The sequence below is a fragment of the Impatiens glandulifera genome, chromosome 4 (assembly GCF_907164915.1).
Source record: "Impatiens glandulifera chromosome 4, dImpGla2.1, whole genome shotgun sequence".
In the NCBI taxonomy this organism is placed as follows: Eukaryota; Viridiplantae; Streptophyta; class Magnoliopsida; order Ericales; family Balsaminaceae; genus Impatiens; species Impatiens glandulifera.
The window spans coordinates 61,421,075-61,444,260 of NC_061865.1; the positions used below are offsets into that span (position 1 = coordinate 61,421,075).

Below are 23,186 nucleotides of genomic sequence, written 5' to 3' on the forward strand. Positions count from 1 at the left end.
CTACTGCTACTACTACTACTACTCAACAACATATTAATGTTGATCATCATCATCATCATCATCATGGTAAGCTAGCTAGCTAGCAAGATGCAGTACTAGTATTCTCTCTCCCTTATCATCATAATGCTGAATTTATTTCATTTGATTGATTCTTCTTTTTCTTTCATTTTTGTTCTTTTGCTGATAGAAGAATGGGGATACAATAATATAAACGCCATGAATCATCATGATGAACAAGTTGAAGTCAATCCTATTATTAACGGTGGTGGTGGTGGTGATGGTGGTACTCATCATCATGATGATGAGGGTCTGATGAAACTGGATCAAGACTTGATGATGGGTTGTACTTATAATAATAATTCAGCAGATACTAATTCTGAATCAGAAGAGGACAACAATACCAACTTTCTCAAAGCATATCCTCCACCACATCAATATCAGAGCAGCAATATTAGTATCAACGTTAACTCCCCACCGCCAGCAACAGCAGCAGCAGCAGCAGCATCATCATCTAAACTTGAACAAGTCCTCCACACCCAGCAACAGCAGCAACTGATTCCATGGAGATCAGAAGATTATTTCACGAATCCATTACCCCATCCACTTGCATTAATTACGTCGTCCATGGATCAATCTAATAATTACCAGATGTATCCGGCCCCAAGTCTAAAACCACCTCCTTTTGCAAACCCAGATCATCATCATCAATATCCCAACAACAACAACAACAACAACATGATGATCAATAATATTGCTTATCATAATATTCCATTGTACGGTACTAGTACTGCAACTTCATCATCATCAGCTGGCTGTGGTGGTAGCAGCAGCAGCAACAACAGCAGCTATGATCAATCTGTGTCTGAGCTGCTTTTGATGACAGGAGCAAGTACCCCCAATGATCAGGACCAAAAGAAACAACAACGGGTGTCTCCAGCCAAACAGTATTCAGGAGGCAAAGAGCTGCTTACTAAATCAGCTGATCATACCATGCCCACCACAAGAACTTCTCAGTATCGCGGAGTCACCAGGTAAACACAACACAACACAACATCGCATATGTAGTCATGAGCTAGGCTAGGTGTTATTCAAATTAATAAATGTTATATATATATATATATAGGCACCGATGGACAGGTAGGTATGAGGCTCATCTATGGGATAACAGCTGCAGGAAAGAGGGACAGACAAGGAAAGGAAGGCAAGGTAATTTAATTAACTTGGTGTAGCTCTTTTCTTTCTATATATTATTAACTTATTATTACTAACAACATCTTCTATTTTTAATGCATCTATCTTCTTGATGTTGGGGAAATCATATAATGATCATCCATCAATGCATCCATTCCAAACAGTTTATTTGGGTAAGTATAAAGTGAATCTATCTATTTTATCTAATAATACACTGATCTATCTATCTGCTAGATAGCTAGTTGGCTGAATGGTTGGTTAAATATTGATCTGATAATGCATATATATGATGGTGGTTGTTGTTGTATATATCTATCTATCTATATAGATAGATAATTAGACATTATGATCATAATCATCATATATGAACTAGGTAGGCAGCTGGTAGCTTAACTATATATATTTGTGGTTTCATTAATAATAATAATCATAATAATAATAGTATTGTTATAATAATTATAAGGTGGGTATGATAAAGAAGAAAAAGCGGCAAGGGCTTACGACTTGGCTGCCTTGAAGTATTGGGGGCCAACCACCCACATTAACTTTCCTGTGAGTTAGTAATTACTATCAAATGTTGATGTCTGTCTCGTCATATCTATATAGTCTCTAATTCTAATGAATTAATTCAGCTGACCAAGTATGAGAAAGAGCTGCAAGAAATGAAGAACATGAATAGACTAGAATTTGTTGCAATGCTAAGAAGGTATGTATGCATGATACATATGTATATATGATTGGGTTAATGTTGTTGTTGTTGAGTGTGATCTCTTCTGACATACTTGATTATGTAAATACAGGAATAGCAGTGGGTTTTCAAGGGGAGCCTCTGTATTTAGAGGAGTCACAAGGTACGTATTTAATGTATGTGCATATAATTAATTCCTTAATTTTATATATTAAGGATACCATTAATTAACGTTATACATAGGCACCATCAACATGGAAGGTGGCAAGCTCGGATTGGTAGGGTTGCAGGCAACAAGGACTTGTACCTTGGGACATTCAGTAAGTTTAGTTTAGTTTAGTTATTTGAATATGGATGGATTGAATTTGAATGTGAATATAATATATATAATTGGTTATCCAATTAGGCACACAAGAGGAGGCTGCAGAAGCTTATGACATTGCAGCTATAAAGTTCAGGGGAAGTAATGCAGTAACCAACTTTGACATCTCTAGGTACGACGTTCAAATGATATGCTCCACCACCACCACCAAACACTCCTCCACCTCCTCTTCCACCACCACCACCCACCAGCAGCCGGACTCTGGGCCAGAAGATCATGATGACAGTCTCAATTTGGCTTTGGTTCCTCCTCCTATCCCCTCTTCATCCTCTCTTTTTGGGCTTTGGAACAACAACCAATAGAATATAATAGAATACATCTTCTGTATAATATATATATATATATATATATATATATACCTAGAGAGATATGATTACACATATATGTTTTTGTTGTTGTATGAATATGATTTTTGAGAGCTAGACAGATTGTTATTTTGAGGAGGAAAACAAATATTTGTATGTGTTTTGGTTTTATTACGTATACGACTATTAGTTTATCATACTATATATTCTTCAGTTCCACTTTCACCACCCGAGTGCTTTTATATATATATATGCAAGGTGGAGGATGTTACCCTAATATTTACTTCTCAAGGAGGAGCAAAAAGAATGCCTATCTTGTTAGGCAATTCTTCTTTAATGTAAATGACTATTTCAACTATTTTAGTAAATTCATATTAATCTTTAATTGTAAATATTATTATTTTAACTATCAATTAAATTATTTTTATTTAAAAAAATTAAGTTAATCAAATTATTTATTTAGTGAACATAATTTACTCAATTGTTTTGTATGATATTAATGTATTCTATTCAATTCTATTATAAGTTTAATTTATAGTATATTTTTATTTTTTTTAAATATATATAATATTAATTTTTATTTCTTTATTCATAAATAATATTTGTCCTTCATTAATAAAAATTTAGTTTTTTTTTTTAAATAAACTTTTGTGTATTGTAGGAGGGAAATTTGAGCAAATGACCCTAAAAACCGGGTGAAATGCGGAAAGTGCAGAAGAAGAAAAAAAAAAAAAAAAACAACGCTGATGACTCCTTTTCCTGTTTTTGGACAAAAATGCACGCAATTTTTTATTTTTTTATTTTTCAAAAAATTTTAATTATGAAATTTTTTTGGACGAAAATGCTCCAGTTGCGTCACGCAACTCCAATTGAGTCACGCAATCGCGAGACGAAAAAAAAATTGAAAAAAAAAAAAATAAAATTCGGTTGCATCACGCAACTAGAGTTGTGTTACGCAAGGGTTACAATTGTCAATAAAAAAAGAGGGTCACCAGCGCTATTTAAATTATTCACCCACACAAATTTCCCTTGTATGAAGATGCATGAAGATGTTGAATTTTTTTGACTACTTTGTTCATACCCTTTTAATTAATTAAATTAATGAGAGAGAATAGGATATATTATCAATATTAAATAAGCAATTTCTTTTGTCTACGCAAAAAAAAAAAAAAAAAAAAAAAAAAAAAAAAAAAAAAAAAAAAAAAAAAAAAAAAAAAAAATCTGTAGTCTGTACAAACAGTCTCACTAGTCACTAGACTGGGTTCCTAGCTAATTAATTCCATCATGGTGGAGTCGACGATGATTTTGTAAAATCGGAAGTGTAAATACTGTATCGATTTTCTCGATCTCCGTGGTTGATTCTTCTTGATCCTAATTCAAGATCTCGAGTTGATGGTGGTGATTTTCAAGATCAATTGGATGGATTCTCAGGGTGGGTTACATTTTCAAGGCAACTTTGGAGGATGCAGATACAAATTGATCAAAGGTCACAACTTTCTTCATATTCTTCCTCATCCTCATCCTCTAGCTAGGTAAACACAAACTTTTACCTGCTATTCCTAATTTACTTTCATCCCCCTGCTATTCCTAAGTTCATTGGGATGATAATTGCATTCATTATACTACAATAATAATCAGCCAGTCAAGTCAGTCCACCCTCCCTCTAAACGATGTTTGTGAGGAAGTCAGCCCCTGATGGTCCTGGGCAGACTATACATAAAAGACAGACAGACAGACATTCCCCACACATTTGTGGAAACTGGTGCTAGGGACAAATCTTTTCTTTCCTTTCCTTTCCTCCACAAAACAAAATTATGAAGAACAAGAAGAAGAAAGAAGACTACCTGGATGGATGGATGGATGGATGTATATATCAAGTTAGTTAGTTAGTTATTCATCTCAAGAAAATTTCCTCTGCTCTTGCATCCCCACAAATGAATTACATCTGTCTGTTTGGAAAAGAAAATATTGACATTGATACATAACGATGATGATGATGATGATAAGGCATGAAAATCTTTCCTAGACTAATAAGAGCACAAGTTTAGAAGATTGCAGAAATAAGAGATGGTTTGCTTGCTTGCTTGCTGCTGTGTGTGGGAGGTGGGTCAGAAGATTCTAGACCAAAAACCACCTCCTTTATTCTATAGTAGTAGTAGTTTTGTGTGTAATCATGCATAATTCTTTGGATGTATTATTATTAATTAACGGTATACCTAATATAATACCTAATACAACTGACTTTTAGTTTTGAAAATAGTAAAAGAGAAAATAAATTATTTGTTTTTGATAATTAATAGTAATTGTGAAAGTTGAAAGTCAAATGGGTTGGGGGAATGGGAAAGTGATTAACGTGGAGAGAAAGAGAGAGAGAGAGAGAGAGTCGTCTGATTATGACTGTCTCTCTGTCTGGAAGATTAAGCACAGAGAGAGAGACGTACTAACGACTCTGGCTGAATAATAATAATAATAATAATATAAAAGAAATCAAATGACATCAATATTATATCATTATAGACCTTCTATTCCAATTCCACATTACACAACAAAACAATTCCCACCACCCGTTCTTCAACACAGTTTAAAAAAACAAAGTGTCTAGAATTAATCTTGGCATCCAAGGAAGGAGGGAAAGAGAGAGAGAGAGAGAGAGAGGATTATTACCAAACATTTGTGTTAACATATATCAGAATTTCCTCTTCAAGCATCATCAACAACACTAGCTAGCTCAGACTCTTTCTCCTTTTCGGCAATATATTGTAACATATATATATATGGCTCCCAAGAACACATGGAGGACCATACTACCATCCTGTTTGAAGATGGAATTATTAGAGGCCGCAAAAAAAGGGGAGGAATATGATGATCAGGAACCCAAGATCAATCAGAAGCTATTAATGTTGAAACAACAACAAATCTCCTCCAGGATGTCATTATGGGACATTATAAGCAGCAGAAGAAGAAGAAGCAGCATCAGCAGCAGCAGCGCTGAATCCAGCTCATTATCATTATCATCATCATCCTTCACCGCCAGCGACCTCTCCAGTTCTCTGGCCGGCTCCAATCTCCATGTGTTCACACTGGCGGAACTCGAAAAGATAACTCAGGACTTCTCGCCCCAAAATTATCTTGGAGAAGGTGGCTTCGGTCCTGTTCACAAAGGCTTCCTCCCCGAACACCACCATTTCATCATGATCAAGCACGGTTTGAAACCCCAGCAGCCAGTGGCTGTTAAGTTGTTGGATTTGGAAGGCACTCAAGGCCACAAGGAATGGCTTGTAAGTAACACAATTTATAATTGATGACTATATTTGTCGTTTTTGTATGTATGATGGCGTGTGTATATATATATATATTAATTGAGACATTGATCTGATCTGATCTGAAGGCAGAAATAATATTCTTGGGGCAGTTGAAGCATCCTCATCTGGTGAAACTAATTGGGTATTGTTGGGAAGATGAGCAAAGGCTTCTTGTGTACGAGTACATGCCTGGAGGAAACCTGGAGGATCAACTCTTCTTTAGTAATAGAGTAGCATTGCCATGGTTAACAAGACTTAGAATTGCACTTGGAGTCGCCAAAGCCCTTGCTTTCCTCCACGGACAAGACAAACCGGTCATCTATAGAGATTTCAAGACTTCAAACATCCTACTAGACTCTGTAAGTACTACCATCCCGTTGTAATTAACATATTATACTGATCATGTTAATTATTTCCATGCCTGAATGCATGCAGGATTTGACAGCCAAGATTTCAGACTTCGGGCTCGCTAAGGACGGTCCCCAAGGCGACGAGACCCACGTCTCAACCCGCGTAATGGGTACCCACGGATATGCTGCTCCTGAGTATGTCATGACTGGTACGTAATTGCAAAATTGTACTTGGTAATCTCGATCTGATCAACCTAATAAGATATATATATGCTGATGATGATTAATATAGGTCATCTTACGAAGATGAGCGATGTGTATAGTTTTGGAGTGGTTTTATTAGAACTTCTGACGGGGAGAAAGGCTTTGGACAAGAACAGGCCAAGAAAGGAGCAAAGCCTAGCAGAATGGGCAAGACCATTCTTGAAGGAACCTGAGAAGCTGGACGGAATAATTGACTCAAGGCTGCAGGAGGAGGATACTCCTAATTCTGATCCTGATCATGGCCAATACGACTGGAGAGAAGGAATTAGGAAGACGGCATCACTAGCTCATCAGTGCTTGAGCCAACAATCCAAGTCTAGACCCACCATGCTCAGAGTCGTCAAGGCCTTGGAGACCATCATCAAGATCCAACCCCTCATGATCCACAACAATAATAATAATAGTAACATTATCATTCAAAACGACGTTGACGTAGTAGTCCTCGACCACACAAAAGAAAAGCAGCCTTTTAAGCTGGAGCTGGAGCTGGAAGCTCATGACTACAAACAAAACAATACCATTGATCATGATCAGGACGAAGATGAAGTGGAGAAGAAACAGAGACCAAGAAGGAAAAAGGGTTATAGGCACAAACACAGACTATCATCACTAAAGTCCCGCACTGTCTGCTCCCACTCTGCGCTCCTCTATCCAACACTTCAAAGTGAATCTCTTCTTAATTTGTATCAACACAACAACAAAAACTAGTCTCACTACGACCAGATCTGTAAACACCATCCCACCTTGTACAACCATCTTCTTTCACTTTCAGACTATCGTTTTTCATTATTTATTTTCATTTGTAATGTGTGTTTTTATGCTGTTATGTTTGAAAACATGCAACACCATTTTATTTTTTGGAATAGAAAAAATGATTTTTCTAAACTTGTAAGAAGAAATAATTAAGAAAATTAATCAACCAAATAATATATATATATATATATATATATATATATGTGGAAAACCATTCATTGACTTGACCTATTCCTATTTAAATTGTCACATATATATATACGTTATTTCTTTAGCCACGTCAGGAAGAAGAAAAAGAGAGAAGACTATTGAGATTTGCTATTGCCGTAGAATCAAATCTAAAGACTTTTTTCTCAAGAGAATTATTATATCAATTTAACCCCTCAATATGAAACTCGTACGTAGGGTAATAAATTATTTGATAATTTTAAATTTTATTTTCGATCTGAATTAGATCCACTAGTCAAACATCCACTTTTCTGATCTCCCAAAACAATCAAGATCTTAAGCAATCCTACTTAACAAGGAGACTTAGAGTTTCTTCAGTATAAACTTTCAATTACTTAAAAAAATCTTAATTGTTGTTGATTTTGAAGAATTTGAGTTTTTTTTATAAAAAAATACTTAAGTTGTATTAACATATAATAATAAAATGCTAACGAATTAAGTAATATAATTAATAAAATAGTGAATAAAATAATATTTGATTATAAATGAATTAAAATAAAACAGCAAGCAAGTCCAGTAGTCAACTGTATATTCTTTTCTTTTGTCTTAATTAATCCAGTAGAAAAGATTTCCAAAAAAATATATTGAAGGAAATAAGGGAATGTATTATTATTGCATTTAAACCACCATTCATTCTTATCTTCATTTTGATCAAAGAAAATATCCACAGATGAGATTCTCTCATAATACCTTCAAACTTAGTTCATTGCCACTACTAAGATTTTGTATCAAGATTCCAGGGGATTGATTATATATGTTGTTGCAAAAATCCTAGAAAATTTTCAGGGATTTTCTAATACAAATATTGCAATGAACTTTAGCCAAATTTGCAAATCTAGTTGAAAATATCATTCCTGAATAGGCTTTGTTGTGGTTGTTGTTGTTAAGCTTCCCTCAACTACTAATGATTTGGACAATACTAACAAGAATATCATGATCAGTTAGGTATGCTTCCAATAACGACATGATTGCAATTAAGCTGTCTTGACATGTTCTTCTGACATATCACTGAGATAGTCAGTCATTTTCTTATACAATAGAGAAAGAGTTCATACTTTTGTGTGCCACCTATAGTCGGATGCCTTAATTAGATGGATTGCAAAAGTGCTTTTGATTGTTTTTCCTTTTGACAATGCTGAGGTGTGAAGAACACCTCTCATTGCCACTTTCAGAAAAAAAAATCAATGGCAGAAAAGATGTCCAAATAAATTTATTGACGATGTTTTACCTAGATCCTGTTCCAGACCCAGATTCAAAAAGAGTTTCCAAATGGGACATGTGGTGACATTTTGACCAACTGTATGCTTCATAGCATGTGTCATTTACGCCTCACTTCATTACAAATCAAATTGGATGCGTTATTTGACTAAATGTCAGGATCTGGGTCGATTCCATGCCTGTGGACTATGCAGCTCTTCTGCATGTCCATGGAGTTTTGAAAAATCCAAACATTTCCAAGCAGGGGACACAGATCCACAACTACAAAACCAAAGCCAATTAAGAGTAGCAGATGCTAGACCTGTAGCTGAGAGTTGTTTCCTGAATCCGAGAGTACTTGAATTTTCCGAATATCTAAAAAGTGTAGCATGCCTTACTCTAACCGGAGTTCGCGGGCTATGCATGACCTTACCAAGACCCTCTATCTAACCATATTTGACAGATATATCAAATATAAAGTTAGTTTGTCATTTATTTTAGATATACATCTAAGAATTCATATTTTAGATATATCTCTAATTAACTTCAAATAAATTAATGGAAGCAAGTAAATTGACACCAACCTAGTAGAAACTTCAAATAAGCTCTCCAATTGAACAAACTTTGTTTTTGTTAGAAAAACAATAACGAAGTGGGTTGGGCTTGAAAAAAAAATCTCAATTTATGATTGGGGTGGGCTTGAAAAAAAAAAATAGGGTAAATTTAAAAAAGTAATGAGAAAAATTTGGATAAAACGAGTAAATAAAAATAAGTTTTACCATTTTTTTAATAATTAAATAAATAAACAGTTAATTATATTGAATTTAAAAAAAAAAAAATAGGGGTGATATTTCTAACATAAAAAATTATTTTATTTTTTTGGGTGGGCTACCAGAGTCTATTAGTAATAATTATTGAATGAATATAGTAATAAATAGACACTAATTGAAAAAATATATTCTTTAAATTGATAAATACATTTAAAATGTTGAGTAAATACACTTAGTCCAATATAATAAGAAACAATAAATCTCTAGATGCTCCAAGGGATATTAGCAAATGAAAGTGGATTTCACTTCTAATGTGATGTATATTATGGACGAGATAGAAGAACGAGATGTGCACCGGATGAGACTATCACAAGCTTCTCCGAATCTAACTTTATTGTATTTTTTGTTTTTTTTCTTTCTTCTACAAATTGTTTCAATAAAAAGTTGACATTTTTTCAAAAAAAATGTTTGTTTTCATATTAAATACAAATAAATAATAATAATAAACTAATAATTAAATATTAGTTAAAATTCAATATAAATAAAGAAATATTAAATACTTTAATATTTTTTTATCTCAACATTTTTTTTAGAAGGAAGAATGTTAGCATAATTTCTAGAGCCGTAACATCACTTTAACTAAGTGAGAATCGAACTCATGACATTTAATCTCTTAAGAACTATTATTATCACGTAAATAATTTTAAACGCAAATTAATGATTATGGAGAATTGGTTGGCTAGATTTATACTTAAGATTTTATATTGGGCTATAATAGATAATTACTCTAGCTATCACAATATGTTATATCATGTCATATATTCTATTAGAATACGGTAAGAACGGATTCTAATCGAATCATGAGTTGGCCTCCAGCTTTATTCATTGTGCTTTTATTGGGAGATGTTTGAGAAATGTGCTGAGTTTGGATAGGGTTAAACCTAGTCCCCGGCCTGTTGATGATGGATTATGGGAATCCTAGATTGTATTATGTTTTGGGGAGACACTCATGGGGTCGTGCATTGACTGGGATATGGATAAGGGTACGTGGGAGGTAGTTAACCTTAGAAGGGTGGGAAAGTATGAAATGAAATTAAAAGTATATATATAATATAGATAAAGAAGCATGTGTTCTTGACGTGTAGGATGACGACGGTGAAGAAGATGAAGAAGGGAGGATTTGTTGCAGGTATAATATATAATAAGAATATAGTAAATGAAATGATGGGGTGAATTAAGGAATGGGGTCTTCCCGAAAAGAATAAAAGAGTGAGAAGAGAGAGAAAGAGGAAGAAATGAAATCTCGTGGCGTGGCCAAATTGTTGCCCTTCATTGGTGATGACATGCAGATGGTGTGTTTTTTTGTGTTTTTTTTAATTAATTTGCTTCTTTTCTTTAATCATCGAGCCCCCATACATTATTGGCATTATCAGATGCCACGACTCCCATCCTTCTTTCACTACTTCTCTCCTCTTATTATTATAATAATAATAATAATAATAATAACCCTCTAGAAATTACTGCCAGCCAATCTCCCTCTCCTCTAGAATGCTGCATACCTTTTTTAATGATATAATAAACAAACCCCCGGCCCTTTGCTCAATATATATATATATATATATATAAACAGATTTCCTAAGCTTATTATAACAAACTGCCCAATCACTTCCATCCTCCTCCTAGGACATAGACCATCACATGTACTACTAACTAGCTATAATACACTAGACTCAGAGTGACGGTGAATAAGTGACAGAGAACAAAAAACAGAGACAGTCTTCTTCTTCTTCATCTTTATAATTAACATCCAAATCCCTTTCATCTGATTGGCTTGTGGGATCTCTGTTGTTTCTCAATCCAACATCCATTCTCCCCTATCTGCAGATAATGAAGGTACTCACTCCACTCCGAACCAATATTATATATATAAATATGTATAGAAGAAGAATCTCTTGTGTAACAGCAGCAACAACAACAAGAGTGTAGTAGTAAGATATTGAATTTTATATGTTTTGTATGCAGCTTTTCAGCTGGGTACACAACAGGATCCTCAATGGAGGAGGAGGAGGAGGAGGATCACCTCCTCATCATCAGACAAAGAAGAAGCATTCATCTCCAACTAATTCTTCTATATCTATTTCAGGTACTTACTTATTCCTCCATGTCCCAAACTAATATTATTATTATCTACCAACAACTTTTTTAGACCGACTCACCCACCCTTCTGTCAATTGTTTGTTTTGTAGATGATAACATCCGCATTCAAGAACAACAAGGAGAGACCCATGACTGTCATTCCTCCTCCCGCTTCTTTTTGTCCATTGGAACTCTCGGAAACAAATGCCCCCTAGCTTCTGATGCCCTCATTCACCCGGAAGACGACGACGACAACAATGATACTTCTTATAACCTAGACAATGACAACAACAACGATAATGATGATGATGACAACGATCTGTCCAATTTCACACTGGAAGAAGTTGGACAACTCCAAAAAGAGTTGAAAAAACTCTTGAAAAGAAAATCATCTTCCAAAATCTACCATCATCTCTCATCAGACGAATCCGTAAACTTCCCTACTTCAATCTTGGAGGTGGACCACATAATTTCCAACAAACACGGAGGAGGAGGAGGAGGAGAAAAAGAAGAAGCGGAAGAAGCTCTTGATCGCACGATCAAACTGATAATAGATAGATGCAGAGATGTTTGCAAGGAGAGCAAACGAGGAAAGAGTATTGGAAAGAGATCTGTCTCTTTCCTTATAAAGAAGATGTTTATGTGCACGAATGGCTTTAAGCCTTCTCCCAGAAGCTTCAGGGATAATGCACCATTCCAAGAATCAACATTAATGGACAAGGTTAGTAAATAGGCAACAACAAATCATTTTATTATTATTATTAAGATGATGGTTTCTCCTCCCATATTTCTATTAACTGAGCCTGGGTTTTTTGTTTGTGCAGCTAATAAGAACAATGCTCTCAAAGAAGATACATCCGCAGAGCTCTTCTCCTTCACCATCATCAATAAAGAAACGTTTGGAGGAAAAACCTAGTTCAAATTCTGAGTCTCAAGTAGTGGAGACAAAGAGTGAATCAGGATCCAAATGGGTGAAGACCGATTCAGAATGTATGTATTCATCATTTCAGCATTATTAAGTTTAAAGGAATATTATATTATAGTTTAGATTATATCAGATTAGATGGTTAATAATAGATGCTTTCTTTTGCAGATATTGTATTGGAGATCTGAAAGATGCTTGCCACCTTGAATCAAATTGAAAGCAAGAGGACGTGCTTCTTTTTTCTTTTTCTTTTTTTTGAGTGCCATCAGAGATAAGGAGGACAGACCAGTTTTTCTCTCCAGTTTGGTTAGGAGAAAGATATCAAACTGACTGCCTCTCTTTTCTTTTTCTTAGCTCTGGATGGATTCTAGTAGTAGTACCAGACACTCCTCTCTCTTTTTTTTTCATGGTTGTATTATATCTTAGCATCTACCAATCTTGATCTCCTCCTAGTATAGTTTATGAAGAAACGTTTGTGATTGTGTAATTAAGTATCTGATCATACTATGCAAACACTCCCTCCAAAAAAAAATAATGCAATAATAAAGCAAAACAAACAGAAGAGAACAGAACAGAACAAATAACTAGTGGTAAGTAGTACCTCATAGCACTAGAAGGGCTCCCTTTATTACTCTGCCGCACAACTGTGGGATGTCTGACATTATCCCTTTAGAGTGTCTCCTACTCCTCCTCATCATCATCATCTCCTTGCGAAATGAAACCAAACTTTACACTGTTTAAATAACATTGTTAACAATTATTCTTTTTCCCTGATAAGAAAGGTTAAGCTTTTTTAAAGTTAATACTATGGGAAAGTTGGATTCTTTCACAATGGAAAAAAAAAAATTAAAAAATCTCTGTTCCTACTTCCTATAGTTTCTTAGCAAAAAAACAGGCATTATAGTTGTGCAAGTAACTTGTATGAAATTGCGTCCTTTACAAAAGCACTGAGAAATTTCACATACAGTCTGAACTGCACTGCAATCTTACAAGTATCAAGGAGAAGAAACAGAGACTAGCATTTACTCCTACTGCTCAGCAATTGAAGTATATAATTTACAACAAGCTTTAATAGTCTCAGAAATTTATATATAATTTACAAAAAAAAACTAGGTTATAGCTTACAGGGATAAATAGACTCATGTAGCAAAAGATAACAAGTAAACAAACTAAGAACCATGTCAGGTCAGGAGGATTCTCATCTCACTCTCAGAAGAATATTGCAGTTGTTTCAACCGACTTCTTCATCAATTCTCACTTCACCTCCTCTTCTAATCAACTTCCCAAAATGCTTTGAGCCTAGTTGCTGATACTATGAACACATTCCTACCAGCCCTATTTCTCTTACTTGACAATAAAACAAGTTGTATTACAACAAACAACCATTCTCATAAGAATATATGATAGTGTAATGCAAAAAAACATACAAGAAGCTCACGGACAGAAGCTTTCAGGTGAATGACCAGAAGAATCCGGGAAGCAAGCGCAGCTGACCCCCCTCTTCCAATATAATTTAATTTCATGTGTTGATAATTTTTGTGCAATTCAGTTCAAGAGTTCACAAGAACTTCAGAATGATCTTCTACCCGAAAGGTCCCCAGAAAAAAAATTAAAGAATGTATCACAGGGATCGCTGGTTTGAACAACCTATTCTTCCACACTCCTTCACTGAGATCTCCTTCTCAGATGCTGGGAAACTGGGTAACCCTCAAAGAAATCCAGAACTGCCATCTCTAGGTCTTCAACTGAGAACTTAATATATGTCTCTGGGTGCCTTCCACTCTCTATATGGCTCCTAAACCTGCCTAAGAATGACCTGTAGGCAGGAAACAAATTCTCTGATATGGATATACACAGTTCCTCTCGAAGCCGTGTGTCAGGAACCGACCATGTAGCTTGTGTCCTATGAACCTCCTCAAACATGACATTGAAAGTCTTGAACCTTTCCCTTAAAGCACTTTTAGACACCCCAGATGAGAAACTACCACTTACATGTAGTCCCTCGTCCCTTAAACAATGCAAAACCCGCACCCACGTTGACCTCTGGTAGCTAGTCGCCTCCTGCCTAAATTTTCCAGTTAACTTTCTCAAAAAGTCATCTTCAATCAACTCCCTGAGCTCTGGTGAGCCCTTTATCTTCTGAACAATGTAATGAACATTATTCATCATGAATATATGTGTTAATGAGGCATCTTTGTAGTACCTCGACTTTCCATCCAGATTGAATTGTAAAATAACATTAATCCATATCAAATGTAAGGCTAAAGGAGTTCGGCCTTCTAGCTCGATATCCTCCATATCAGGGATTGATGGATCACCAGAGTTTCGAGACCCAATGGTTGGTCTTGATATAATTAATTCGAGTAAGGTTTGCCTGTAATCTGATATCAGACTTATGTAATTCATCACGTATCGGGTCAAAGGGTGGATTGTACCTCCGGGTACTGGAGTCTTTGATGGTTCACGAAGAACTGCATTCTCAAACTCAGACAGAATCCCCCTTGCGGCCTCTGCCAACTGTATTTGTAGGTCTAGAGCCTGCACTCGTATAGATTCCGATGACTTCGATTGGAAAACCTCCTCCACGTCTGGCAATAAATCAGATAGAGCATCGTGCAAGTCCAAGATCTTGAACAATTTTTCAGGGGACCGGCGACTGATACTTATAGCTTCGACAAAGTTGAAAAGCTGAAGTGCAGGCACTTTGACCGTCTCCATAAAACACGCATCATCCGTTTCAGACCCTAAGCCATAAAAAATTTGCTCGCAAAGCTTCTTCTCACTAGCAAAAAGCATCCGAATGCACAGCTTGGCTGCTTTTATCCATTTTCGGATCTTCGTCTCTAATTCCTCCCACTCCAGACGTTGGATATCACCGATGCTAAGTTTCTCAACCCCTAGTTTGCAGAAACTGGCGTCAACCGCGGACTTCCGTACGCTTCCATACACCTGAATGCATTCGCGGGCATAACCTGCAGTTATCATCCTCTCGGCAATGCAACGGAGATCAGAAATGGCTTCAAAGGGTATCAAATCGATCTCGCGAATACTGAGAGTAGATTGATAGCTCGAGCTACTCTCTTCTCTTCGAAGCTGCTCAGATTCATTGGTCGACGTGTATAATACTTCCTGGAGGAATCGGTCTTCGTGTAAATCGCTGCAAGTGCTATCGCTTCTTCGCATGGTTGAGCGAGTTGAAGAACTCGGATCGGAGAGAAAATCATATTGAATAGGTCCAGTGTGAGCGATTAAAATACTGCGGAATTCGTCTTCTAGACGGGCCATGGCGATCTGGATGGCGTTGCTTGCCTTGTCCTGTTCATGGTGGCTTATTGTCGTTGATTCCATGGAGCGTTGAATCTCATCTACAGCCTGAAGGTATAACTCTATCTCATGTCGGTCTCCATCGAAAATCATGCTTAGAGGAGGAACCTCCTCCGGCGACGTGGAATCCCAACGGAGAATTATCTTCTCGGCAGAATCCAAACATAGTGCTGCAGAGGCGACCTTCGCCGGAGAATCCATTGACAGCTATAGGTTATGTAATTGTTGAATGATTTGTGGTAGAAGGCGGAAATTTAGGGACTCTAGTTCATGGTTGTTGAGAGAGAGAGAGAGAAGCTACTCACTAATGCTGTTACTGTCTGAAGGAAGTCAATAAGTAGACAGTTAAAATACCATGCATCTATAAAAAATAATAATCATAATAATTAAAGATTATGAAAAGTAGTTTGTTATCTTTTTTTTTTATAATTTGGAATATTATTTGGATCATGTTTATTTTTCTAATCACAATTTAGTAGCTGCAATCATTTTAAGTTCTTTCTTTTTTTCTTTTGTGTATCATTCTCTTCTTTTTATTTATCTATCATATTTTAAGGATAAATTGTCTCCTATAACTATTAAACAAGGATGGGGTGACTAACTAATTTTCATTCTTCTTACTATTTTCACTTTTACTGAATTGAGTCGGGTGGGTGGTCTTCGAAATTGACAAGCATGCCCTTGGACTTTTCGTCTCCACTCTAGTGGCTGGGTCATTCCTATCGAGACAGGTTAAGGCTTTGCCCTATATATGCCATAGTTAAAACAGAAAGAGTCAATTTACAAGAAATTAAAAATATGTCAAAAACACTGGCTCACGAGGAGTATTCAAGATGTCTGCCATTATTACGTGCAAATTGGCAATGTTCTACCCCATAAGTTCAAAACTAAGCTGAAACACACACATGAGATAAAGGGATTTTCAATAGACAAACGGGGGAGGGGGAGTGAGACCTGCAAAATGAATGGATCAGTCATCGTTCAGTCGGATTCCAAGTGAGCGATATATTTGTCATAAAACTTTGCAGCTTCCTCAATATCCCCAAGCTCAGTGTAACAATCTGCAATTGCTCCATATGCTTCGGTGTTCCCAGAATTCTCACCCTCCCTTTCTGATATCGATAGAACCAACTTATGATACTTTATAGCTTCCCGATACTTGCTTTGCCTTTGCAGCGATGCACCTTCATCATGATATTACTATTACTATCTCCAAATAAACAGTCACAAGACAACAAACAAACAAACAAACAAACAAACAAACAAACAAACAAACAAACAAACCTACCTAAGCCTCTAGCAGCCTTCTTCTCCTCGGTAGAATCTTTCAAATCCTGAGCAAGTTCAAGACCTGCCTTAAATTCCACAAAGGCCTGCTCTGGATCCTGATTCCTCAAAAAGTTTTTGCCCGCTTTTAAATGGGACATTAGTTCCGCCTTTCTTGGATCAACAATTACTTCATTATCTAATATTCTACTCCCTACAGGAGCATAGCTCAAATTAGGAGCATAAGATTCTATTTTTGCTTGCCTTCTTAAAGCAGCATTAATTTGCCGCAGCTGCTCATTCAGCCGCTTCAGTTCCCCTTTCCTCTGTCGTGCAAGCAGTCCTACACAAACATAATTTGAGTCATGACTGTTGACTAGAACAGTACTGATGTTCCTATTATAATACAAGCGGAATGGAAATAGGAAACATTATTGGAGATTACCTCCAACAGTGGCACCAACTAGAGCAACAAGCAGCAATACAGGCATAGTGAAAACAGATTTATCAGTATCGCATGTTTCCGCCAAAGCATCAAATGGCATACTCATTAGCAAGGCATTACTAATAATAAACACCATCAATGGTGATCTTCCAAGTTGTATGAGCTACAAATATTTTGTGGAGCTTTAGTAAATAAACCTTACAATTTTGTTGACAATAAAAGAAGGATCCCAATCACCATTAGAATTCCAATTTTAACTTGTGAGGACTCACCATCATACCTCATAAGAAACGGTATTGCGTGTCCATTCAATCATGGAAGTTTTAGGATCATTCGACTTCAAAATCTTAGCTATAGGTTGGATGTCTTCTTCTTTTTGTAAGGCTTTGCATCTTACAACTGAACCATCTCCAAGTGATGAGATGAACTTTTTCAGTTCAATTGGAAGAGAAGTACTGAACCTAACTGAAATAAAGAAAGGTAAACAACAACATTATATATGCTTACTTGAAATCCAACTTTAGAATCTATTTATTGCACCGTACAAGTTGCTACTGCAATTAGTAGTAAACTACAACTAGATTTAATCAATTAGGTTTGAAATGAAGAGGAAGCTACGCGCATCGTATGGTTATTCGTTCAGTCAAGGAGATAGAGATCTCTACAATTTATTTCTTCCTATTAGCTACATTTATGAAATCAAATTCAGAATTCTCACGGTTCATCCAACATTTGTGATATTCAACTTACATTTCGAGAACATAATCAAACACATGCATCTTCTTGCTGATATGGAGATACAGAGAAAATTAGAAAGAGGAGAGAGAGAGAGAGTACCAGGAAATCGGAGGGACGGCGAGTTGCGGTGGCGAAAACCGGGCGAGTCGGGAGGAAGAAGGAAGCAAGAGAAACGGAGGAGCACCGCCATTATAGTTCTGGATAAGTTCCACTTTAACTCTGTTTTGTTGTATTCAGTATCACTGTGGAGGAAGATGAGAGAGAGAGAGAGAGACGAGGAGGCCCGTGTTTAAGGCACATCGAATCCAGCTGGTTTATAATTAAACATATCATCCCAAAAATTACAAAAATTTCACATTTATTAGGTTATGATGTAAGGTCTTAGTATAACTTTTAAGTATTTTTTTATTTTGGTATGATTTGTCTTAATAACAATTAACATTATTCATCCATCATAATCTCTCTTTTAAGTTAAAACGTTTTAAATAATAATCCAACATATGAATTTTAATCTATTAGAAATTACTCTGGTAAAATTTAACTCAAATATTATGATTACTTGTATAATCTATTTAAATAATTAAATTAATCTAATCTCCAGTTAGTAATATGTAATTATTGTCAATAATAATAAAAAATGTATACATTTTATATAACAATTTAATTATTTATATTTTTTTTAAATTGTTATTATACTGATGTTTTTATAATTAATTTTATTTAATTAATTATTTTAAAATTAATTTAAAAAATATTGATACGTTCAATTAGGTGTGAGTTAGGTACGGTACATCGTATCGAAAAGTATAGAAAAAATCATACCATTATTTTGGTATATTATTATTCCGGAAAACTGAATCGGTAGAATAAAAAAACTTACCGATCATATTGAATATTAGCGCTATACCGCGATTTCAGTAAGGTATTAATAATATATCGTTTATATTGAATAATAATAAAATTTTATTTTATTTTTATTTTATTTTAAAAAGTTAAGTTTTATAATTAAATTAAAATGAAATTTAAATAATGAAATAAATCTATTAAAGTTATAAAAAAATAATAGATATTTTTAAAGTTAAGTCTTAAATTTATTCAATTTCTTTTTATATTTTTTTACTCTTATTGATGATCACATAGGAGTTTGCTGAAAAGTTTATAATAATTTAATTATTAATAAGTATTGTATATATTTTTTTAATTTATAAATATTATTTATATATCAAATTTGTAAAATTCTTATCATAATTTCAGTATTGATAAAAAAATATCACTTAAAAGGTGTTGATTGGATATACTAATAATATTTAAAATACTTGATTAAAAAACAAAATATATAAATATATATTTGTTTAGATCACAAGCTTAATAAAATATAATTTATTTATTTTATTAGAAAAGAATAGATTATTATTATTATTATTATTTAGATGTTACTTATAGAATTTAGATTATAATGCACGAAATGAAATGAAATGAAAAAAAGAAATAAAAGTAATTAATAAAGTTGCAGGGTGAGTTGTTAACGTGAGCTAGCGAGCGCGAGAGAGATGATGGCGTGGCGTGGCGTGGAGTGAAGACATTAGCAAGTGTAAAAGTGGATTAGCTGATCATCGTCGTCCATTGAATCAGAGTTCAATTTTAGATCATCATCATCATCATCATGATTATGCTGCTGCAGCATCCAAAGCAAGTGTTCGAAGAGCACAACCTCGCAGCAGGAAACAGAGACAGAGGCGTCGGAGGATTTATCGACGAGAGCTTGGAAGAGAGGGTGGAGGATCACCTCTGAGCTTAAGATGTATGTATTCCTACGTAAACCACGGTACTAGTAGTATCGTCATTTGCAGCAATTGGAGATGTAGTATTTAATAATGTTGATGTACTCAAGGAATTAACCAACAACTTCATCAGTTTTCTTAGCTTTCCACCACCTAATGTCATCATCTATTAGACTATTACTGGTACGTACTTCCTCTTCCTCTTCCTGATCTGGATTAATTAGGATTTGAGATATATATATATATATATATATATACATGGCTGCTGCTAATGTTGCATGTGCCTGTAGTATTATAATATTATATAAGAAGATGATGATGACACCATCATCTTTCAACTATTGGATAAGGCTAGCTAATCAATCTATTATTGGATACTGTTTTTTATTCACTTAGGATTTTATTGGCTTGGCTTGCCTGCTCTGCTAACTAAATTTCATTAACACATATGCTGCAAGTGCTTTCTAGTAAAAGCTGATGTCTCAAGTGTAGATTATTAAATTGTATAAAATCAATCATAAGATGCATGCAGCAGCAGCAGCAGCAACTTCCAAATATAAGTTTATTATTATTATTATCATTATTGTATTACAGAATGAATACATAATTATCAAAAATCTCTCATTGGGGTGGGAGGATGGATGGGGGAATAAGATTTCCATTTGACAGCTTCCTTCTGGAATGAAAACAAAATAATAGGTAATAATCCTCTGCAAAACAAGAAGCAGCTGCTGCTGCTTGTTTGTTAGGTAGGTCACAACACATAATAAGAGAAAAAAAAGAAGAGGTCTGTTTTTATTAATTAATTGATTAATGAGGCTTCGGCTTGTAACCATCAACTGCAAAATTTCTTGTGGCTGGAGGGAGGGCCACACGTATGCCATCAAGCTCTGGTGCTGCCACCACTTGACAACCCAGCCGAGACCTGCAACCACCACAGGTATTACGCTATATAATAATCAACTCACAAAAACAAACAAACAAACAAACATACGTTTCTGTAAGACCAAATGCCAGATCCAACATATCATTCTCCTCGTCTGTTGGGTCATCTAACTTATTGTAGTAATCTACATCCTGTCAATAATACCAGTAGTACATTCACCATTAGTTACTTACTTACTTACTTACCACACTCCCTATTACTTTGTTTATTTAAACATTACCATGACAATCAAGTGACAAGTAGAACAGGCTAGAGATCCTTCACATGCTCCTGCCATTCAAATAAATAAAAAAATGCCAATCCTATCAGTTTGAGTTGACGATGACGATTCTACAATACAGCCTCAAAGTTCAATACATTACCTTCTAGATCTATCCCATTTTCATGGGCAGCTTCTAACATGGACATCCCCATAGGAACCCTAATTTGACTTTCCTCTCCATCTTTGTCAACAAAAGTAACACTTATACTGCATATGCATATGTATAACAGAGTTTGATATTGCCAGAAATAAATGTAGAGAGATGTTTGATTTCTCTATTATTGACGACACTATTACAACACCACATTTTTTACAAACTTACCTTTCTTTCTCTTGGGACTTATTGTCTGCACCTGCTGTCGTAGAAAAAAGCCTGAATTTCTGTGAACAAAGCAAAATATTACAAGTCAAATACAGGTCACATTTTTCTAAAATAAAAGTCCTAAACTTCTATTCAAGCTAATTTACTAATAAGATACATATAATTATCATAATCTAATTTTCCGGAAGACCTATTGACATCAAAATTGTAAATACTAGCAACAAAAAAGGAGAAAGAACTAGAGATAGAAAACACTAACCAGCTGTTCCAGCAACCGAACTTGAGAAACATTTGTACATTCCTTTCTACGTGTAGGTGTAGGTATAGGTGTTCGACCTCCTGCATAAGGTACATGCAATAGAACAGAATCTGGGTAATATTATAATATTATTATTATTTTAGAACATGAGTTGCAACAGCAGTTACTAACAAGCCAAACAACCTTATATGAGATTAAACAGTTTATCATATTAATTAGTTTTTGGTGACATAGTGCATACATTTGATAAGCATAATAAGCATGCATACCTCTTGCCAGAAGACCCTTTATCAAAGTAGCTCCAATGGATGAAAGTTTTCGAGCAGGCATAATGATTACTACTAGACAGAACCTGAGGATGAAATTATTGAACAAGTAAGCTATATATAAACAAACTCCTCCAATGCCAATGTATAATTTGGTATTTTAGGATTAAATTACTCTAACAATGTCATATAAAATCCACATTTATCTTTATAGCATCTAACAATGTCTTTGTTTGTTCGTGGCCTACGAGCAAGCGAGCAAGCAAGCAAACAAAGGTCTAAAGTTGAAAAAGGAGCTGCAGTTGTGGAAGTTTCGTAGCGAACAACGAGTATAACATTAGGTAAAGCAGCAGCAGCAGCAGCAGCAGCAGCAGCAAATGGCAAATGGTGAGTGTAAATTTTAGGGCACAAATAGATTTCCGGAGATTGCAGGTGACAAATGGAACAGGAACAGCATCCACACTTTGTATGGATTACTAATTGAAGATTAATATTGCATAAAAAGAGAGATATTATAAATTAATTAATTAATTAATACCGGTGGACTTTGAAGGGTTCGTTCCTCCTCCGAGAGCAGATCGATCTTCGAGATTTGCGAACTGCGATGGGAGCTATAGGATTTAGGGTGCCGCTGTGGAGAGTAGTGGCTGAATACAGTTCCAAACAGCTACGTACGAAGAAGGGCTGGCTGCCTAGCTAGAGGATTTAGTTAGGACTTAAGGTGCCGCCGCTGGCTTGGCTTGGCTTGGCTTGTGCAGGTTTGGAGAGGCCCGTTTCTTCTCTTTGAGGAGGAGGAGGAGGCCCACTTATTGTAAGATTATAAACATTTGACTAATTTCGCATCTTTACTAGGTTTTCAGGGTGTTGATTGTTATTAATTTCCAACATCCCCCCTTTACTATATCTTTTACTAATTTCTTTTCTTTTCTTTTCTTTTCTTTTCTTCTTATAATATCAAGTTATTAAATATTATTTTCTTAAATTCTATCATTATAAATAAATAAATAAATAAATAAATTAAATGTACAATGCTAATCTTCCATGAACCAGATGAACTTATTAATGGTAAGTAAGTATTGGGGGGTC

General features: G+C 35.2%; 7 protein-coding genes and 1 long non-coding RNA gene across 10 annotated transcripts; 4 read left to right on the forward strand and 4 right to left on the reverse strand.

The window, feature by feature from the left end:
* The first annotated feature begins 216 nt into the window (after positions 1-216).
* On the forward strand, positions 217-974 carry LOC124935652 (uncharacterized membrane protein DDB_G0293934-like). The gene is made up of 2 exons (XM_047476070.1): positions 217-889; positions 946-974. Exons 1-2 carry the CDS (start codon positions 217-219, stop codon positions 972-974), a joined length of 702 nt encoding a protein of 233 aa, XP_047332026.1.
* Positions 949-2,587, forward strand: LOC124933961 (AP2-like ethylene-responsive transcription factor AIL1). Its single transcript, XM_047474413.1, has 8 exons — positions 949-1,031; positions 1,124-1,206; positions 1,356-1,364; positions 1,655-1,743; positions 1,824-1,897; positions 1,992-2,042; positions 2,123-2,199; positions 2,286-2,587. Exons 1-8 carry the CDS (start codon positions 991-993, stop codon positions 2,561-2,563), a joined length of 702 nt encoding a protein of 233 aa, XP_047330369.1. The 5' UTR covers positions 949-990; the 3' UTR covers positions 2,564-2,587.
* A 2,258-nt stretch (positions 2,588-4,845) lies between these two features.
* LOC124933960 (probable serine/threonine-protein kinase PBL12) lies at positions 4,846-7,288 on the forward strand. The gene is made up of 4 exons (XM_047474412.1): positions 4,846-5,844; positions 5,955-6,227; positions 6,304-6,427; positions 6,511-7,288. Exons 1-4 carry the CDS (start codon positions 5,341-5,343, stop codon positions 7,188-7,190), a joined length of 1,581 nt encoding a protein of 526 aa, XP_047330368.1. The 5' UTR covers positions 4,846-5,340; the 3' UTR covers positions 7,191-7,288.
* A 3,786-nt stretch (positions 7,289-11,074) lies between these two features.
* On the forward strand, positions 11,075-12,978 carry LOC124933752 (protein NEGATIVE GRAVITROPIC RESPONSE OF ROOTS-like). 2 transcript variants are annotated; one of them, XM_047474187.1, is made up of 5 exons: positions 11,075-11,323; positions 11,453-11,573; positions 11,677-12,287; positions 12,391-12,556; positions 12,660-12,978. In XM_047474187.1, the coding sequence occupies exons 1-5, from the start codon at positions 11,318-11,320 to the stop codon at positions 12,677-12,679; spliced, it is 924 nt and encodes a 307-aa protein (XP_047330143.1). In that variant the 5' UTR covers positions 11,075-11,317; the 3' UTR covers positions 12,680-12,978. The 2 variants fall into 2 exon arrangements, with proteins under 2 accessions (XP_047330143.1, XP_047330142.1); XM_047474186.1 differs by lacking the exon at positions 11,075-11,323 and having other exon boundaries at positions 11,412-11,573.
* Positions 12,979-13,486: 508 nt separating this feature from the next.
* On the reverse strand, positions 13,487-16,445 carry LOC124933749 (exocyst complex component EXO70A1-like). The gene is made up of 2 exons (XM_047474183.1): positions 13,919-16,445; positions 13,487-13,838 (listed from the first exon to the last, which is right to left on the reverse strand). The coding sequence occupies exon 1, from the start codon at positions 16,014-16,016 to the stop codon at positions 14,157-14,159; it is 1,860 nt and encodes a 619-aa protein (XP_047330139.1). The 5' UTR covers positions 16,017-16,445; the 3' UTR covers positions 13,487-13,838; positions 13,919-14,156.
* A 149-nt stretch (positions 16,446-16,594) lies between these two features.
* On the reverse strand, positions 16,595-18,534 carry LOC124933751 (protein FLUORESCENT IN BLUE LIGHT, chloroplastic). 2 transcript variants are annotated; one of them, XM_047474184.1, is made up of 5 exons: positions 18,364-18,534; positions 17,807-17,991; positions 17,527-17,689; positions 17,104-17,424; positions 16,595-16,999 (listed from the first exon to the last, which is right to left on the reverse strand). In XM_047474184.1, the coding sequence occupies exons 1-5, from the start codon at positions 18,452-18,454 to the stop codon at positions 16,797-16,799; spliced, it is 963 nt and encodes a 320-aa protein (XP_047330140.1). In that variant the 5' UTR covers positions 18,455-18,534; the 3' UTR covers positions 16,595-16,796. The 2 variants fall into 2 exon arrangements, with proteins under 2 accessions (XP_047330140.1, XP_047330141.1); XM_047474185.1 differs by lacking the exon at positions 18,364-18,534 and having other exon boundaries at positions 17,799-17,920.
* Positions 18,535-20,591: 2,057 nt separating this feature from the next.
* LOC124936229 (adrenodoxin-like protein 1, mitochondrial) lies at positions 20,592-21,687 on the reverse strand. Its single transcript, XM_047476711.1, has 5 exons — positions 21,576-21,687; positions 21,354-21,460; positions 21,212-21,261; positions 21,040-21,122; positions 20,592-20,970 (listed from the first exon to the last, which is right to left on the reverse strand). The coding sequence occupies exons 2-5, from the start codon at positions 21,403-21,405 to the stop codon at positions 20,856-20,858; spliced, it is 300 nt and encodes a 99-aa protein (XP_047332667.1). The 5' UTR covers positions 21,406-21,460; positions 21,576-21,687; the 3' UTR covers positions 20,592-20,855.
* Positions 21,688-21,744: 57 nt separating this feature from the next.
* LOC124936230 lies at positions 21,745-22,864 on the reverse strand. The gene is made up of 3 exons (XR_007099096.1): positions 22,639-22,864; positions 22,104-22,186; positions 21,745-21,914 (listed from the first exon to the last, which is right to left on the reverse strand). It is a non-coding gene; the product is annotated as an uncharacterized LOC124936230 (long non-coding RNA).
* Positions 22,865-23,186: the final 322 nt, after the last annotated feature.

Coding starts and splice junctions, on each gene's coding strand:
- LOC124935652 (XM_047476070.1), top strand. CDS start 217: ATGAATCATCATGATGAACAAGTTGAAGTCAATCCTATTATTAACGGT. Junction 890..945: donor GCTTTTGATGACAGGAGCAA/GTACCCCCAATG, acceptor CCAGCCAAACAG/TATTCAGGAGGCAAAGAGCT.
- LOC124933961 (XM_047474413.1), top strand. CDS start 991: ATGCCCACCACAAGAACTTCTCAGTATCGCGGAGTCACCAG. Junction 1,898..1,991: donor TTTGTTGCAATGCTAAGAAG/GTATGTATGCAT, acceptor ATGTAAATACAG/GAATAGCAGTGGGTTTTCAA. Junction 2,043..2,122: donor GTATTTAGAGGAGTCACAAG/GTACGTATTTAA, acceptor CGTTATACATAG/GCACCATCAACATGGAAGGT.
- LOC124933960 (XM_047474412.1), top strand. CDS start 5,341: ATGGCTCCCAAGAACACATGGAGGACCATACTACCATCCTGTTTGAAG. Junction 6,228..6,303: donor CAAACATCCTACTAGACTCT/GTAAGTACTACC, acceptor GAATGCATGCAG/GATTTGACAGCCAAGATTTC. Junction 6,428..6,510: donor TCCTGAGTATGTCATGACTG/GTACGTAATTGC, acceptor TGATTAATATAG/GTCATCTTACGAAGATGAGC.
- LOC124933752 (XM_047474186.1), top strand. CDS start 11,438: ATGTTTTGTATGCAGCTTTTCAGCTGGGTACACAACAGGATCCTCAAT. Junction 12,288..12,390: donor AATCAACATTAATGGACAAG/GTTAGTAAATAG, acceptor TTGTTTGTGCAG/CTAATAAGAACAATGCTCTC. Junction 12,557..12,659: donor GGTGAAGACCGATTCAGAAT/GTATGTATTCAT, acceptor TTTCTTTTGCAG/ATATTGTATTGGAGATCTGA.
- LOC124933749 (XM_047474183.1), bottom strand. CDS start 16,016: ATGGATTCTCCGGCGAAGGTCGCCTCTGCAGCACTATGTTTGGATTCT.
- LOC124933751 (XM_047474184.1), bottom strand. CDS start 18,454: ATGGCGGTGCTCCTCCGTTTCTCTTGCTTCCTTCTTCCTCCCGACTCG. Junction 17,992..18,363: donor GCCGTCCCTCCGATTTCCTG/GTACTCTCTCTC, acceptor TCTTTATTTCAG/TTAGGTTCAGTACTTCTCTT. Junction 17,000..17,103: donor GAAGGCTGCTAGAGGCTTAG/GTAGGTTTGTTT, acceptor ATCATGATGAAG/GTGCATCGCTGCAAAGGCAA.
- LOC124936229 (XM_047476711.1), bottom strand. CDS start 21,405: ATGGGGATGTCCATGTTAGAAGCTGCCCATGAAAATGGGATAGATCTA. Junction 21,123..21,211: donor CTTGTCACTTGATTGTCATG/GTAATGTTTAAA, acceptor TATTATTGACAG/GATGTAGATTACTACAATAA. Junction 20,971..21,039: donor GCATTTGGTCTTACAGAAAC/GTATGTTTGTTT, acceptor TGGTGGTTGCAG/GTCTCGGCTGGGTTGTCAAG.